The sequence below is a fragment of the Monodelphis domestica genome, chromosome 3 (genome assembly GCF_027887165.1).
Source record: "Monodelphis domestica isolate mMonDom1 chromosome 3, mMonDom1.pri, whole genome shotgun sequence".
In the NCBI taxonomy this organism is placed as follows: Eukaryota; Metazoa; Chordata; class Mammalia; order Didelphimorphia; family Didelphidae; genus Monodelphis; species Monodelphis domestica.
Window position 1 is genome coordinate 120,151,345 of NC_077229.1, and position 18,208 is coordinate 120,169,552.

The window sequence follows — 18,208 nt, forward strand, 5'->3', positions numbered from 1 at the left end:
AGATTATAGGGAATTCTGGGAAATAACAAGGACTTCTGGGGAATGAAGTCTAGGTTTCAAAATCTCCATTTATACAGTGCTTAGCCCTAAGTCAAATGAAAATAATTCTGAATTACATTTGGTTACTGACAAGAGATTTTTATGGAAGATAAGGCTGTGAAGGGGGCTAAATTCGAACATTAACTGAATTAATAAAAGCAAAGGCTATTTCACCAGTATCATCAATATGCTAGTAGTAATAAATAACAGAAGATAGACTAGCATACGTTCATGTGACAACTCCTTTAAAGGAAAAAATGATTAGAAATTCCTATAGAATCCACTATAGAATATGAACAAGTATAAATAATAAACTCATAGAGAATAATTTTTAAAAGTTTAAATTTTGCTACACCCTCAATATGATCTTAATTAATATTTCTTATTTATGATTAAAAGCTAGATGTTTATAAGGTCAGTTCTACTATTTGTCATCATTTAATGTCTCTGAGCCTCAGAGATGATCTAATTTTTATTTTAAAAGTATACTTTTTATAGATTTGTCTAGATGACCTCTAAGGCCTCTTTTAGCTGGCAGTCTATGATTCTATCTATTTATGTATTTATATACAAATGTTATGTGCCCTCTTAAGAGTCTTTTCATTATCAGAATGAAGTGCAGGACAACAAGTTTCTAGGTAACATTGTTTCTTCTCACTATTTCCTGCATATATATTTCATGTAGCATGAAGATAACACGATCACTTTCTAAAGTAATAATTATATTTTCAGATAAAAATTATCCTAAATGAACAAATAGTCCATAAAGTTTATGATGGTCTGCATTGATCAATCAGTTTTTTTAAAGAACTCCTTGACAAATAATTAAAGGCAAGGACAATCTAAATTGCAGTTAATTGTGAAATTTGATGAGCTTGTTAATGTAGGTCAGGAAAGTCATCTAACATTGAAATTTCCAATAGAAATTACAGAACAAATCTAGAACCTGTAGATACAAAAGATATGGAGTATAACTATTCCATATTGATATTGCTTGTAGACAAGCAAGAGCTCTAAAATCTCTGGGCAAAAGACATCGCTATATATTTACAACAAAAGATGATTTGTAATCTCATCATTGGATGATCACAGATAATCATAGACCCAGATCTCAGATGTCCTATGATTACTCATTATGTGAGATCCTGTCCATGCCTTTTCCTAGCTACTCTACATAACTAACACATAGCATGCTCAAAGTCTTCCCCCCATTTTTTCACTATCGCACAGGTAACAACATGGCAGTTGAACTATTTGTCAGTTTGTGAATTATCCTTTATTACTAGACACAAATGTTGCTCAGAAAATGTTTTTCAACGGTTCTCATATATAAATCATCAATGACAATAGATCTGTGCCTATTATGCATGTCTTTCCATTGTTCTACTATATTCATTGTGATAATTAAATACAGTTAAATTTGGATAATAGTCTTTGAAGGAGAATGAAAAGTGTAAATGAAGTGACAAAGGGTTACCTGTGGAATTTCTTGCAGAGCTCTATTAACTTGTATGCAGATCATTTTATAGTTGACTGATTTTAAGTAATAAGATATTGGTATCTGAGTGCCATCTAGTACTTCCTGGTTGGGTACAACTATAACATGATGACATAACTATAATCTGAAGCAATATACTTAAGAACAACAATATATTTTCATCAAAATATACTAACAACCATCAGAAGTCATCTTCTAGATGCATATAGAAGAGTTCCCCCTCCCCGCACCAGTACTGAATAAATATCTCAATGAGGGATGAATTTTAGAAGAGATGAACATGCTGAAAAATAAACACTCAATAAGATTTAAAACTCATCTTTTGATTTTAGATTAGGAATTGTAGATTGCATGAGAGAAGCAGTATCTGATGTAGTAAACACTGGAAATTCAAATTTCACTTTTTTTCTACTCAAATACCTACTTATCAGTACTTTGTGTAATTTCCTAAAGTCCTTCCACAAATCCAGATTCTACTTTTTCTATGACCAGGAAATCTAATAAATATGGCCTCACACCTGAAAATCTAGAAAACAGACTCCACACTAGAAAATTCCTAGGAAACAAAATGGAAGATAGAGTTTAATATATATCCCTAGAATTGTTTTGAGGAATTGTATTATAATACTGAAAGTCAAAGTGTTAAGAAGCTTCAGCTGAGTCTAAATCTAAAATAGTTCCCTTTTGCCTCCAGGAGCAAATACAAAATATTCTGCTTGGCATTCAAAGCCATTCATAGCTTAATCCCTTACCACCCAGCCAGTCCTTCTTATACTTTACTCCCTATCACAATATTCTTTGATGCAGTGACTCCTGACCATCTATCACTGTTCAGTAACAAGACACTCACTTAGGGAAAAAGGGGAAAAAACAACAAAGTTCATCCATTTTTTTAGAAAATGGCACAAAAGGGGGAGTATCAGAATAAATGTTTTGAGAAGCAGAGACAGGAGCAGGGAACTCATAGTAAAAGAAGGAGTAAGAGGAGATGGAGGACTATAGCTAACAGTCATAAAAAGTCAATGTGGCAGGCACTGTGCTTAGAGCTTTACAAATATTATCAATTATTTCCCTGGGAAGTAGGTGCTATTAATATTTCCATTTTACAGAGAAGTAAACAGAGGTTAAGTGACTTGCCCAAGGTCACATAACTAGTGCCTGATGCTATATCTGAACTCAAGTGGTGGCTCATGGGTCCAGGGTTCTATCTATGGTGCCACCTAGCTGCAAATCTCAGTAAAATTGGAAGACAAGGTACTCTGACATATTTTATGAGAAAAAAAAGGTTTTAGCTACTATTTGAGAGTATAATTGACAATGAATCACATATGGAAAAAAGGAAGATAACATGAATCTATAATGAACTCAATCAAGAGTTATATATCTTTCTCACTGTAGTCAGAAGCATATGCACACAGAAACAAAGGACAAAATCAAGGTTTATGGTTTGGTTAAGGCAAAAAACACAAAGGTCAAGGGGCCAAAAGGACAAAAATCAAGGAAATCAAGAAATATATCAACTAATCAAAAATGAATTTAATACCGGGAGAACAGAACAAAGTGATGGACTGGAATAAAGGGGGGGGGGAGGGAGAGAATGAGCAGAGAGACTAGAGATCACAGTGAGAATGGAGAAAAGGGTCCTGGTTCAGAAGAAATGAAGCAAAAGAAAAATTTGAAAGGAAAGCTTACATGGTGAGAATTTGTGAGTACTCAATCACAGAGGTACAACAATTATGAGTGATGGTCAAATCAAGAATACCTATGTATGCCTAAAGGGGAGTTAAAGTAAAATTCAGGAGAGTTTAGGAGGCTGATGAACCTGGGAGCCATAGCATTCAAGGAAATATTAGCACATATATTGAGGAATGAAGGCAATGGGTTGGACTTAACAAGATTTTAAGCCATGTATTGAACTTGAGCACGATGTCAATTTCTAATTCACTAAGAGATGACATTATTTTTTCCTCCGTGAAGAACCAACTTTAAAGTGGGTATTATAAATAAACCTCACTTGACAGAAAATCTGAAATGTTAAATCTATTCCCTAAATAAGAATCAAAAGGAAGAAAAATATTTTCTGATTTTTACTTTGAGGACTTCAATAATTAAAACTAAATTAGCTTCCATAGATTTTTTAAAATTTTAATTTCCTATAAAATAAGGGAATCTTGAAGTCCTAATGAGTTTCTAAAACATAAAAAATATGGTAGTATAATAAAAATCTACAAACATTACAAATTGGTTGATTAACTACCAATTTTAATATATAAGTATCTAATAGTTCTCTTAAGAATAGTTAACAGTGGTACAAAGGGGGCCATCTAGTGGAAAGCCAGTATAAAATATAGCAAAAACACTAAAAGATGACAAGAAAAAAAAGGGAACAAGGATCCTAAAAGCTATCACTTCTCATTTCTATTATGTCTTTTACTGTAGGAGCCTGAGCCAACAGTGACCTCAAGTGTAAGATTTAAATCTAAAAATGATATTTATAAAAGATGCTCTCACAAGATTCTCAACTAAGAACACCAAAAATTTGTCAAGAGCACCTTGAAAAAAGCTTTAAAAGTATCGGGAAGGGTTGATGGCCAGAGAATTAAAAAAATATGCAAAATTAAGAGGGATATACAACTTATAAATCTGGTGTAAAATGCCTTATGCCTGCAAAAAAATCCAGTGATGTCCAGATATTATTTTAGGATGCAGTCATAAAACTATTTGTGAAACCTTCACTTCTTAATTTCAGCTTTAGATACTATTTCTAAAATGGAATGATAAAAACCAAACAATGTTGCTTGCTACTTTTATACATATATATTACATTATATGTATACATACATATGCATTATATATAATATATACTATGTAGATATTAACTAAATGATAAATAACTTAATAATTATTTTCTCCTTAAATATTTCCTAAGCACTGATAATGAAGCCCTAATGAAATGAAAGGGCTATACAATAAAAGAAAAATATTAAAAATAGATTAATTATTAAAAGGTATATACATACATACATGCATATATGTAACAGTAAAACTGGTTCAAAACAAAATCTTTCACACTGATAAATGTGGAAGGGTTCTTTACAAGTTTTTTAAATCTCTTTTCTTCCCCTAACACATTTTTATGCCTACTAGATCACTGGACATTATGTGTCTCCCTATAGCAAATTAATCCAGGGTTCTACAGTAGATAGCAAATTCCTCTGAAAACTTAAAGAGAAAATAGGATGTACAGTTTCAGTTTATTATGCTTTCATTTCTATCTGCTATTTCATTTATTATATGTCCTGGACACCTGCCAATTTGCATGGCTAAAAAACAGTTATGCATAAATACACACTTTTAGTACTGTATCTCACAGGGATAAGTAGTTTGTTGTCTTTTACTACTACCCCTTAACTGTTTACTGTACTAAGATTTCTTCAGCACAAAATTAGGGTATTTTTAACAGAAAAAGTTGTAGACTAAGGACCAGTAGACCTAGTTTTAGCCTCAGCTCTGCCAGTGTCTGATTTTGAGCAATTTAAGTGTCTTCTTTTGGCCTCAGTTTCTTCCCTTAAAGTAAAATAAGGGAGTTATAGGACTAGATGTTAATGATAATAGTTCACACATCTACCTTTCTAGGATTTGTGAAGTATTTTCTTCACAATAACTCTGTGATAAAAGTAGTACAAATATTATTATCAACTGGTCACTAAATATTTAAAAATTGTAAGTGTTGATATACAAAGAAAAGGCAAAAGAACAGATCTTGTCCTTGAGCTCACATTCTAATAGAGGAAACAACATGCAAAAAAAATAGGAAATAGGAAATAAGATTGGAAAGGCTTCTTATAAAGACTTTAAAGGATTCCTGTAAAGATTTTCACTTATTCTTGATGGAAGCCAAGAAGCCAAGAATTGATGGAGGGAGGGGATTCCAGACATCCTTGGCAGTTGGTGAAAAAGTTCAGAGCTGAGAGATGGAGTCTTTTATTTACAGAATGGCAAGAAGGCCAGTATCAATGGACCACAGACTACAGGAGGGAATATAAGGTGTAAGAAGAATGGAAAAGGGAGGGTAGATTATTAACAGCTTTAAACACCAAAGGGTTTTATAGTTAATCTTGGGAGCCACTGGAGTTTATTGGGTTGGGGGAGAGGGGAGAATAGAACATGCACTTTAGGAAAATCATTATAAGCAGTTGAGTGAAGGATGGGCTAGAGTGTGGTGAGAAGTGGAAAGTCACTCAACCAGATGTAATAACCTTGGCATGAGGAGATGCAGGTCTGTACCAGGCTAGTGGCAAATATAGAGAAGAGATGAGGCTTTTTTGAGAAATGTAGCAGAGATGAAATAAAACAGCCCTTGGTAACAGGTTGGATATGGGAGAGGAAGGGTGAGAGAAACAATGAGGATGACACCTAGTTGTAAGCCTGGGGGACTGGGAGGATGGTGCACTCCACAGTAACAGGAAATTAATTATTTTACAATAAGGTAACAGTCTTCAGTGAGATAAGCAACTCATCTAGGGTCATACATTTAACCAAAGTTGAAGCCAACCATTCTCAAACATGTCTTCTGATTTTTTATCCAGTGCTTTTCTACCATAACCCCATATTCTCTCTAGAGATAATAGTATATATTATCTTAAAGTTTACAATGCATTTCACAAACATTACATTATTTAAACTTTGTGAAAATCTTGAGAGGTTGGTACCATAGTTTTCATTATTATCCCCATTTTACAGATAAAGATATTGGGCCTCAGGGACATTAAATAACTTTTATTTGTCATAAAGTTGTTATATGAACATAAATCTTTCTGACTCCAAGTCTAGTACAGGATTCTATTTGCCACATACTGTCTCTAATCTCCTTGGCCCTTTTTTAAGCTCTAAAACTCTTTGGCTCACATTTTCAAAGTTGGTTTTTGATTCTCTGTATCTAACATACCACTATGTAGAGCACAATGCTGTTTGCTATAATTTTAAAAATCATGCTATCTAATATTAAAATACTTAAAAATCAATTGTTTCTTTTTAGTCTTAAAACCATAACATTCATTTTTGAGAGTATTTCTGAAGAAAGAAATTTTACTATTACATAAGCTATACTTCAAAGTCCAAAACAATGAACAATTACATAAAAATCACCTGATTCAAGTAAATAAAAGGTGACTACAATACAAAAAAAATGCTTTATTAAAATAGGAAGAAGCTCTTCATTGGTGCAACAGATTATTTGAGGGAAAAGGATAGACATAAATTTCACTAACAATAAGAATCACAAACTAAATTTTACAAGAGAGAGGAATAAATTATTTCCTATTTTATTACCTATCCTTTTGAAATACACAATTAAAATTCTTACCTTGAATCTTCTATGAAGTTATTTATTAAAGCACACCATTGAAGGGCATACAAAAATACATCTATTTTTTCAAATAAGTGCATGTTGTACAACAACTAAAACACTAGTGACATAATTTGGCTTTCCGGAAATAAAAGGTAAGCTTAAGGTGATTCTGGCCATTCAAACAGCAATTATTTGTGACCAAATGTAAAAAGAGGTCAGCTGTTCTAAGAAACATCTACTGGGTGAACAATGGATGCTTGTTAAATGAATGATCCAATGACAAAAGAAAAAGGTAAATTTAATTAATTACTTTAAATGTATCATTACTAATGAAAAACATTAGATTAAAAAAAAACTTTTGTAAGAAAACAAGGTGGTTTTATAGAAACAACACTAGGTTCAAAGTCAGCTTTCTACTCTTTTGACCTTAGGGCAAGTCATTTCAATTCTCTATAAAATTAGGGTAATTAGACAAAATGATCTTTCTGAGCACTTCCAATTTCAACATTCTGGGAATTCCATAATTTAAAAAAATCCTAAATCTTGACTTTCTCTTTCTTAGCAGTATCTTTATCATAAAGTATTACATCACTCAAATTCCCCCAAATAAAAGCTTTGATCAGTTCAGTTCTTCTGCTTTCTGGGAAATTTTCATCCAACATCAGGCATGTCAAACAGGCTTACAGGTTCCCTTTCAAAAGAAGAGCCAACAAGGAATATGATGTCACTTATATTTGCAAGTGACATCCCATCTGAATTTTCATTTTTCATAGGGGAAAAAAAGTATAGATTAACTCTTTCAGGAAAGCTTACTTATCTGCATGTGGCAAGGTCTCTGAGCCTGTTTTTAATTTGTCATTTGAAATCTAATTAGGATTTTATTCAGCTAAAGTTAAATTGCATTATAGTGCACAGGCTGAAGAAGTTTAAGAAATAAAGTAAATAAACATCTGATTCAAAGGAGATATGACATCATTTTCTCATTATCTCCCACAGTAGAACCCCTACAGTTCTACCATATATAACAGTACTGTATTGCTGCAATATTTGTTTAACGAACTACACTGGCTTTAAAAACCTTCTAGTAATATATTTGGGAAAATTCTATTAAGAGTTCTTTGAGACCTTTACCTAAGTCAAATTAACTACTCCATTTTACTGAATGAATTTGTATTAGGCAATCAATGTATATTTTTAAATGAAAAATCCTTTGCCACAAAGTGGTAAAAAAGGAAAATTATGAGTATTGATGTCCATTTTTATTCCATTGGTATTTATTCTTACAAATTCTTCTAATGTTATCAATATTATTATAATGTCAGTCAATCCTAACAAAGCGCAATAAAAAGGGGACTAGAGTATACAAGGTACTGGCATGTCAGTACAAAGAAAGTATACTATGCATTTACCAGGTCTTAAGTTAAGTCTACTCAGCTTTTATCAAGGACTGACTGTGCATAAAACACTGTGCTGGGCATTAAGGACATTTAAAAAAAAAAGAAAAGAAAAAACTAGTTCCTAACCTCAAGGAGCTTCCATTTTTTTTAGGAGAAATCAATGGTTTTCAAAACTGCCATGTCCTTAACTAGCTATTCCATCATACCTTGACCAATTATTTAACTACTCTCAGGATAAGATTTCTTTCCTTAGGGAAGGAACATGGTTCATAAATTCAAGACTTCATATCAAAATAATGACATCACCTGCATTCAGTTATTAAAGTTTGCCATAATTTTATGCTTTCAATTGTTACCCTTAAATCATAGTAATCTCGGAATGAGTTATCAGAATAACTATGCCTTCTAATCCCAAATCAAATAATATTTTTTAAAATACCAAATGTTAGCTGCATTAACAAAAAAGAAAAATTGCCAACTTGAATAAAACTAAGTATTCTATTGGATGAAACAGAGTGATTTTACTATTTTAAGTCCATAACAATATTTCTGCTATTGCAATCTTATTTATTGCTACTTACAAATCCAAAAGGTAGTCCTTTATGTAATTTCTTAATTAAAATAAGATTTAGGATTATCTTTCCCTTCCTCAAATGACAAAGGAAGTAAATTTACATTCTAATCAGGTTATCAACAAGCCCAGTAAAACTAACAGTTGAGACCAAAGGGCAGTGGGAGCTGGAAGGGGTCTCAAGGAGATCATCTAGTACAACTCTATCTTATAAATAAGGAAACTGTGGTCCACAAAGGTTTAGTAACTCTAGGGAGCAAAAGACAAAACTGGTAACTGAATCCACAAGCTGAGTTCAAATTTTACCCTCTTTATACTGTGTCACTCTGGCTCCAACTGATAACCTTTATGGTTAACTAGAGATAACACACATTGTATTTCTAAATAATAATAGAAATCCTGATAAGTAGTTATCAATGCAAAAGGTTTTGTTATTGAAACCAATTGAATCCACTGTGAAAACAAAATTACAACCAGTCTGGAACTAAGCAAAAAAGACAAATTTAACCTTAACTATTTTTCCATTTTCTTTAACAACCAAAAGCAAATGAGTGTAAGTTGGCAGAGACCCAGCCACCAATCCATAGATTATTTTAGATAATTAAAAATAAGGGGTTATGTAATCTTATTTAATGGTTACTTGGCTTGAGCATAAAGCCATCCATGGCAATATTGGAGAGTTGGACTCAAATTATAATGTGTAAGGCATATTTGAACATGTTTTTTAGCAAGAGTCAGCAGCCCCATCAGGAAAGAGAATACAAAATATGCAACTTACTGTCCATCTCCATACGCCCTACTGAAAATAGTACATGGAATAAAAGCATTTATGTTAAAATATCCTTCCCTTGGGGCCCCTACAATACTTCATTCTATAAACATTTTATTCCATGAAAGTGGAATGTGTCTACCTAAATAGACCAAATATCTAAAAACTGATGAAATACATGTGGTTTCAATATTATCAAACTCCATTTTCTTGATTTGCTATTAAAATGCCTAAAGAAAATGATACAAGACACATTTATAGTTTTTCCCAGAGGGAAAAAAAAGGAATGCCAGGAAATACATTCAGCTAAAATATTGGTGATATTGGAAAAGTATTAAGTCAGCTCTCTTGCCATTTAACATACTTTAAAGCTCAAAATTCAATATGCATTTGTCATGTAAAATATTTTAATTATCTCCTTACTTTTTAAACAGTAAGTATTTTTTCACTAGTCTATCCCTCCTATCATCATCATCCCACTGGGGGCGGGGGTGTTCTCAGCATCCACATTAGTCCATCAAAACAAACTTCTCATACCAGACATGTCCCCACCAAATGCTTATTTATTTTTTACTGCATTTCAAGTCCAACACCTCTCTACCAGAAGAGTGATGATCTTATCTAAAATATTAAAGACTCCATCATGTGCATAATTTTATGACTTTGGGTCAGCCTTGCTTTAATTCTAAGAATTCCTATGAAGTCAATGGTCATGGAGGTATGAATTAAGATCATAGTATTAGGTTATAAAATATAGGTAACATATTACTAATATAAAAATTATTATAAAAAATGACTTGGTTAAGACCCATATATAAACTAGTGCTTCCATCACAGTAAATTATTTCATTAAGAAAAAAGTTATAAAACATTCCTATATGATTCTCTAACAAAGTAGTATAAATCTTTAAGCTCTATCATGAATTATTATGCCCTCCAAAAAAGAATATAAAACAATGACAAACTATTAAAATAAAAACTTTTATAATAAGCACCAGTATTCCAAGAGCACACATTTCCAAAATATGATCACCTTAAAATTGTAATGATAATTGTTTGGTTTTTAGAGATCTTAATTAACACATGAGCTAGTTCCTATGTCTTAGGTTTAACCTTTAAAGCATAGCAACAATGAAACCTGTGGCATCATCATTCTCTATATTAATAGCTTCATATATGATTTTACAATCACTCTGGGCAGGTTCTATCATTACTGTTTCATGTGTTGAGCTTAAAAACAACTGATATGAAAGTTTCCTCAAAGCCACAAGAGTTAATAAAAACGTTTTAGAGAAGCCAATGACAAGATGATTTTTGTGATTAAAAGTCAAGGATTTCTAACTTTTTTGAAATCAATATCCTTTCTAATTTTAATTAAGATATTATATTTAGTAGTTGACTAGTAGTTTGAGAGGCATATAACAAGGCATATTAATATTTTACTTTAAAATAAAGCTCAAATAAATTGTGTATCCAAATATACTATTTTTAAAAAATATATCTTATCCTACATATGGTGGATTAAATCACACAGAACAGCAACAAGATACATAACATCTGGGTTCCACAACCCTTATTTAAATATGCAGTTTGAGAATGTCAGTTCTCACTGGAGTCTCATTTTTATCAGGGAAAAGGACTAGTCCAGATAACTATAATTAAGACTACATAAAACTAAAAGGCAACATTTATAAAAGATGATTTAAAAGAAACACTTTTGTATTAAGACTGACTTTAAGGTTTTTAAACATAAAATACTGAGGCTTGGAAGAAAAAAATCTAGGCTTGAAAAAAAATGACTCTTAAACAAACTTGTCTTGTTAACTGATTACTACAGTACTTTCATTAAGATCATTTGTAAGAAAACTTGTAACCCAAGATGTCTCTAATAGCCTCTGTGCACACAATACAGGAATTTTTTTTTTCAAGGAAGACAGCCCAATGAGCAACAAAAGATTGATATAAATCACAAAGGGTGAGGAGTACTGAACTCATTTGTAAAATTTAAGGAATGGAAATTTAAATTTTCTTTGAGAATGAATGTGTATTTTCATACTATTTTCACATGCTCCCTTTATTAGAGAAAAATCTATTTGCAAGAACAAGAAAATAAGTTCTGCAATCCAATTTTGTTCAACTCATGAAATATACCCTATGGTCACTGAAGTCCTCCCAAATACAACTAATATAAGATGAAAATCCTACTCAGAAATAGTTGCAAAAATGAAATAAACACAACCAGTTGTAAGGTCAACAGATCCAGTTTAACATAATATGGACAACTGCCCTTTGCACATGATAAATCTAATACAACATATAATATTTTGAAAAAAATTGTTAACATACAGAGAAGAAAAATCAGTGGTTCCAGAACCCTTCCTCATAAGCAGTATATTTTACTACAAAGCACAAAGGGTTGTAAAGAACTGAACTGTTTGCTGAAGGGTTAATTCATCATTTATTCCTGCCCTGTCTGGGAAAAAAATATTTGAGATGAACACTGCCAGGGAAATTTCTGTCCTTAGCAGGTGTTTTTCTCTCCGAATCCTCTTCTTCTCTTCTCATGCCTTCCAAGTCCTATAAAGTCCAACACTTTCTAAAATGCTACCTGAGACAATTCCCTGCATGGATGTTCCAAACCCCAAGGACTGAAAAGATACATCAAGAAGATACCCCTTGTCCTTAACCTACTCTCCCATCCAGCCCCTAGGGACTGACACCCTTCAAGAATTTGGCCTTTAAATATTCCTTTTCCTCACTTCTCTTTGGTCCTCAATTTAGAAAACCCAGGGGCAGGCATGAAACAGAAATAAAGGCGAGGAAATAGAAACTTCACCCACTCTGGACAATCCCACAACACTCAATCCTTAAACCTCATTAAAGTCGCCCCCTGGGGAAATCCCTAACTTCTTGATCCCCAAAAGACCCTCAATTTCACTAATTAATATCTCCTCCTTCCATACTCTAGCTAGAAGGGAAAAACATCACTGCCTTCAGTGAGTAACTCCCCTAACAAACAAGTTCCCTAAATCATCCTTTAGCTCTTTCTACTAAGCTCCCAAATTCAAGACCCCCCGTTCTGTTTTCACCCTCTCTCATGTCACCCAGCTTTCCAAAACCTCTGCTACTCCAATTCAAGTGTTCACCAAGATTTCTCCTCGGTTCCCAGACTCCTTTCTGTATTTCCCCTATCCTATTACCCAAATTTCTTGTAAATCCCAAGGTTTCTTTCTCCCTGTTCCTTCTCTCCCCAGCACCTCTCCTTGTTCTCAAATATTTTCCCAGATTTCTCCTTTCCCAAGCACTCCCCTCCATGTCTTTCTGGTTAAGCCAAGTCTCCCCCATCAGATTTTCACCATCCTCCCCCAATGTCTCCCTTGTCCCCTGACCCCCAAGTTTCTTCAACGTTTCCTCAGCTCCCCAAGATTTTCCCCAGATCCCTTGCCCGAAATGCTCAGTTCCCAGTCTCCCCTCAACCGCCACCAGACACTCGTTAACGGTCCCCCCTCGACGCCTTAAGGGGGCGGGGGTCCTGAAGCTGGGGACCCCGCAGTACTGGAGGAAGGGGGGGGTTTGAAGAGGGACCCTCCTCAGAATACTTACCTTGGTTCACCAGCCGCAGCGCGTGAGTGAAGGAGGGGTCCAGGGAGTCCTTCTCCGCCATCAGCTCGGGCAGGTACTTCTCCTCCATCCTCTCGGCTCTTGGCTCGCTCCCGGGCCGGCCCCGGGGGGTGGAAGGAGGTCGGTGGCTCGGCTGGACCTGCGGCTGGACTGCTGCTGAACGGACTGACGGGAGGGCGGGGGCGGCAGCCACCTCCTTAGTAGCTCGCCCTTCCCCCGGAAAAAAATGGAAAAAAGTGTCGAACCCTCCAAATAACCAGGATAATATGGAGCGCGGCGACCACACACCCTTCGGTCGACGCCCGCTCCTCCGCTCTAGTCGCGTCCCGCGGGAAAGGAAGAAAAGTGCCCACAGCCCCCCAGAGGCAGCGGCCGAACCTAATCTGGGCGGCCCCTTCGGCGATGAAGCAGCTCCGCCGGCAGCCGCCTTGACTGTGAGATCTCCCGCAGGCGGCCGCCGCTACAGATGCGGCCGCCGCCGCCGCTGCTGCTGCCGCCTCCGAGAACCCGGGCCCCGGCTCATGAAGTGGGCACCGTGCGGAGAGAGCAGCGAGGCGGTGAGACAAGAAATAAAGATAAAGAAAAACGGGAAAGAAGAAAAAGGAAGCGCTGGGTGGCAGAGAAGACAGTGCCTTCCCCCTCTGGGGATGACAGCCCACCAGAGCCCCCTCCCCTTCTCTTCCCTTTCCTCCCGCCCTCCAACCCTAAGCCTCAAGTCAGGCACAAACGATAGCCACCGCCGCCCGCTGCCGCTGCTGCTGCAGCCTCCACCGCCACCGCCGCCGCCTCAGCAGCTGCAGCAGGGACATCCACCCCGCGCGCCTGCCCCGCGCAGACTGAACTGGCCGCGCGGGCGCCCAGGCTCCCCTCCTCCCAAACCCTCCCCCGCCCCCCAGCCGCTGGCTCCACAGAGCATGCCCAGTATTGCAGCCGCCGCCGCCGCCGCCGCCGCCGTCTCCCCTGGTCGGGATCCTGGCGCCTCGCCGTGCACTGCTGGGTGGGTTTCGCTCCCTCGCGTCTGTTCTCAGTTCTGGGGCTCAGGGTTTTCGCCGTGGATTGAGTGGAACGGAATCTGGGCAGGAGCGAGGGGGCGAGGGTACCTGGGGGCTCGGAACTCCAAACTGGAGGCACGAGAGGGGTATTGGGAGGAGGGCAGGGGGAATGTTCAGTGCTGGAACTGAAAGGCTTGGGGGTGGAGGTTTAACACGTCCTGAGGATAAGGGGGGTAGACCCAAACAGTACCCCCATATACCCCAGCCTCCCATTAGTCCCACAGGAACCCATTGTTGGGCATAGATGGGGGGAGTGACCTAATTTGGAAAGCCTTTCCTGCCTCCGGGGTCCACCATCACTGATTCTTGAGACCACAGGCAAATGAAATTTGGGGAGTAAGAACCAGTTAAAGCAGAGAAAAACTGAAGAAGCCAAGAAAATAAGTGATGAAGCTTCTTGGTAACAATGTTTGCATAGCACTGAGCAGTCTCCCTAATTCATCCTCCCTAGGCAAGTTGGATGGAAGACATCACTTGTACCCTGTATTTGCAAGGAAATTATCCAATACCTGCAGGGGGCACAGTTGAGAATTTTCTAGTCACACCAGCCCAAGAGTGGTATTCTTTATAATAGAACCACTGTGGAGGTCAGCTCCATAAAGAGAAATGCCCTTGATGGTGTCTTTCTCCACAGTAATCTCTCAAATTACCCCAAGTTGTCATTCATTTCACAAATGGAACTTTATGTGCCCAGGGTGTATGAATAACAACCTGACTGAAATGCCTGTGTCTGGAAATAGAGTTCCTACAATTGCTGGTGGCATAGCTTCTCACCCACAGCCTCTGACTAGCCTGTCACTCCTTCAGCTCCCAGCATTTCTCATATTTCATAAAGTACAGGACTGAGAGTGTTGTCTGACTCTTCCCTCTCCCTCATTTTCACTCCCATAGCCCAGTATGGGTTCTGAACACTCAACTTTCTAATCAAAGCATGTTTAGGAGTCCATGGGTATAGAAGAAAAAATCTGAGCTTAAAAGGTGTTGTACCCCTTCGATCTATCTACTTTTTTATTATAATTGCCAGGAAGGGCTCGTTGATAGTTGTGACCAGGAAAGGTACTTACTTAAAATACAAAAAGCAAAAACTTATTGTACCTCTTCTTAATTCCCAGAAAACTTTGCCTGCCCTGGGATGTGCCTTCTCTGATGGCTCTTCACTATCTCTGCCTCTGAACTCAAAGCCTGCTCTCTTGATTGATGACTTCTCCTTTCTAACCCATCATTTTAGGCAAGCACCAGGCATGTTTCACCTCACTCCTTATCCAGGCCAACTCCATAGACTAGCCAACTGCCTTTCTGACCCTGATTTACCTTTTCCTTCCCTTACCACCCCGAATACACAGTTCTGGAACTCCTTCAGTTTTGCTAAAGGAAGTGTGTAATGACACAATTTTTAGGACCAAATATGTTCCCTGGTTCTCTCTCTTTTATGTGCTGCTCTGACACCCAACACCATTAAAAAGTAAGGTCCTCCAGGGCAAGGAATCTCTTTGGTTTTGTATTTATATTGCTAGTACTTAGTACTTGGCTTCCTAAATGCTTTTTTATTCATTCATTCATAGTAGTACTTCAGTAACTGTTGCAATACTGTAAATTAATATTAATGTCCAGGAAAGTTAACACAATGACTTAAATTCTCACTAAGGAAGGTCTAAGTGACAGATATTGGATCTTTTCCAGAGCAGGCTTTGAGAGGGAAGGAAGAGAACACTGAGACAAAGTATCTTAAGGAAAGGGGAAGAAAGAGAAGCAAAAAGAGGTTAGGTGGCCCAATGACAGCTTCTCTAAATTCATAATTCTGCCCAGGGCCATCACTGGTCACATCTCTGGCCAGCACTATTTCCCAATTTTCCTCCCTTCTCCTTATATCATCCAAGCAAGCTTTCTGCAACAGTTCTTAAATCCCACTGAGCAGTTAAACATTTCAGTCAGTTGTTCTTGAGACTTCTAGCTGGCTATTTGTTCTCTTATCTCCTCATTGTATTTGGCATTAGTGTTCTGAAAGCAGCTGGGAAGGAGGGCCATGCATGGAGAAACTGTCAGTAGAGACACTGAATCTTATGCTCCTGACCCTCCTTCTCTTTGCTCCCTCCAAGAGGGCATGTACCCAACAGTGTGTTAATGACGAATCTCAAGTCTTTTGGGGAAGAAGGTGATAAATGTCTTGTTGAGATAGCCAGAAAATAGTTTCCACCCACAAACCTGCCAAAGTTGTTGGCTGTGGGGCCCCTCCACAGCAATTCCTTTCTCACTGCAAGGTATTTCTGACTTCACTATGTTGGAGTCTTATAGGATTAAATTATTGGCTCAACACTGGGATGAGTATCCATTCCAGTCTGAGTATGAATCCTAGTTTAGAAATGAATTTTCCGTATGCCAAAGACTGCATTTAGAAATTTCTGGCTATTTTATTCTCCTCAGATCCATATGCTCCACATACTTAATCCACCTGGAATTTACTGGAGAATTTGCTCCCACTTGCAGGACCCATCAGAGGCCCCAGAAGATCACCTGCCTGTAATCTAATGTGTGTTTGGTGTTTCATATTCCATTTCTCCATTACCCTTCTATAATCGAAGAAAAATAGGGTTAAAGTCAGAAGATCACAGTCCCTGCCTGTGACTACCTATGCAAATATTGAGCAAATCACTTCATTTTTCTGGCCCTCAGTTTCCTCATTTGTAAAATGATAGAGTGAGCCTAGATGACCTCAGCAGGTCCAAATTAATGATCTGTATGAATTGCTAGGTCAAAATAGAAATAGTTAGATTTATAAAATTGCTTTATAGAAGGGGCTGTCCACATTTTTGTAAATACTTCTTTTTATCTTCTTTTTCAAAAGGGTATAAGCCACAACCAAATTTTTATAATACATGTCAGCTCTCACTAAGCAGAAGTCAAATCAAATCAATTCAGTTTTTAAAATATATTGCATTACTACTGTGTAGAAAGCATTATCAGAGATTAAGATAAGGTATTACCCCTACATTTGTTTTGTTCAGAGCCTGGGGAGAGGGATACATATTACATATTTATCTTGGAAAGATTCTGCGATTCTGTAAATTCATTATAGAAATTAAAAATGTGACAAACACACCTAGGATTGAAGAGAATTGACCAGAGAATGGTATGTCAAGTGTTTAACATATAAAGAGGAACCTGAGAGGACCAGAAAAACTTATCCAAGAACACAAATTTTGAGTGGATGTTATAGGATGGGTAGGAATGCAACAGGTAGAGCTGGAGGAGGGAGAAGACCATGATTTCCATAATTCACAGACCAGAGCAGAAAAGCAGGAATCCTATATAAATAAATAAAAAATATAAATTGGCTGGAGTTTATAGAATAAGGAAATAGTATGAAATAATATTAGAAAGAAGTAATTTGTAAATTGTAAAGAGCCTTCAGTGTCAGCCTAAGGTGTCTGAACTTTAACTGGCAGATCCAATTAAGAGTTTTATATAAAGAAAAGAAGACCAGACCATTTAAAGACTAATTGTCAGAAGGAAAATTAGTCTAACAACAGTAAGAAGAATGGATTGGAATGGAAAGCGAGCATGCCAAGAAAACTTTGTTGGGCGGCTACTGGAATAGTACAGGAAGATGGTAGTACCAGCTTTCCTAGGCTAGTGGTAATAGAAACAGAGAGGAGATGCAAGATATAGTATGTTGGTTTTCCCCCAACATATGCAACAGATAATATGCAAGTAAAAATCCTCTAAACTTGGTAACTGTTGGGTGTCACAAGTGAGGAAGAGGAAAAAGCCAGAGATAACACTGAGATTTAAACAAATGAATAGTGGTACCACTGATAAAAATAGTAAAACTGGAATGAGAAGTGATCTAATAAGCCAGGTTTGGGTTATTTTTTATTTTGAAGTGCTGTCAGGTCATCCAAATGAAAATGTGC

At 36.9% G+C, this 18,208-nt stretch overlaps 2 protein-coding genes across 2 annotated transcripts in view; one reads left to right on the plus strand and one right to left on the minus strand.

Moving 5' to 3' along the window:
- The window catches only part of KHDRBS3 (KH RNA binding domain containing, signal transduction associated 3), a 244,355-nt gene extending 230,995 nt beyond the window's left edge, over positions 1-13,360 (minus strand). The window contains exon 1 of the mRNA XM_001370743.5: positions 13,228-13,360. Coding sequence (XP_001370780.1) covers positions 13,228-13,315 — 88 coding nt within the window. The 5' untranslated portion in view covers positions 13,316-13,360. The remainder of the gene's footprint in view (positions 1-13,227) is intronic.
- A 151-nt stretch (positions 13,361-13,511) lies between these two features.
- Positions 13,512-15,782, plus strand: LOC130458325 (uncharacterized). Its single transcript, XM_056823027.1, has 2 exons — positions 13,512-14,242; positions 15,410-15,782. The coding sequence occupies exons 1-2, from the start codon at positions 13,512-13,514 to the stop codon at positions 15,468-15,470; spliced, it is 792 nt and encodes a 263-aa protein (XP_056679005.1). The 3' UTR covers positions 15,471-15,782.
- Positions 15,783-18,208: the final 2,426 nt, after the last annotated feature.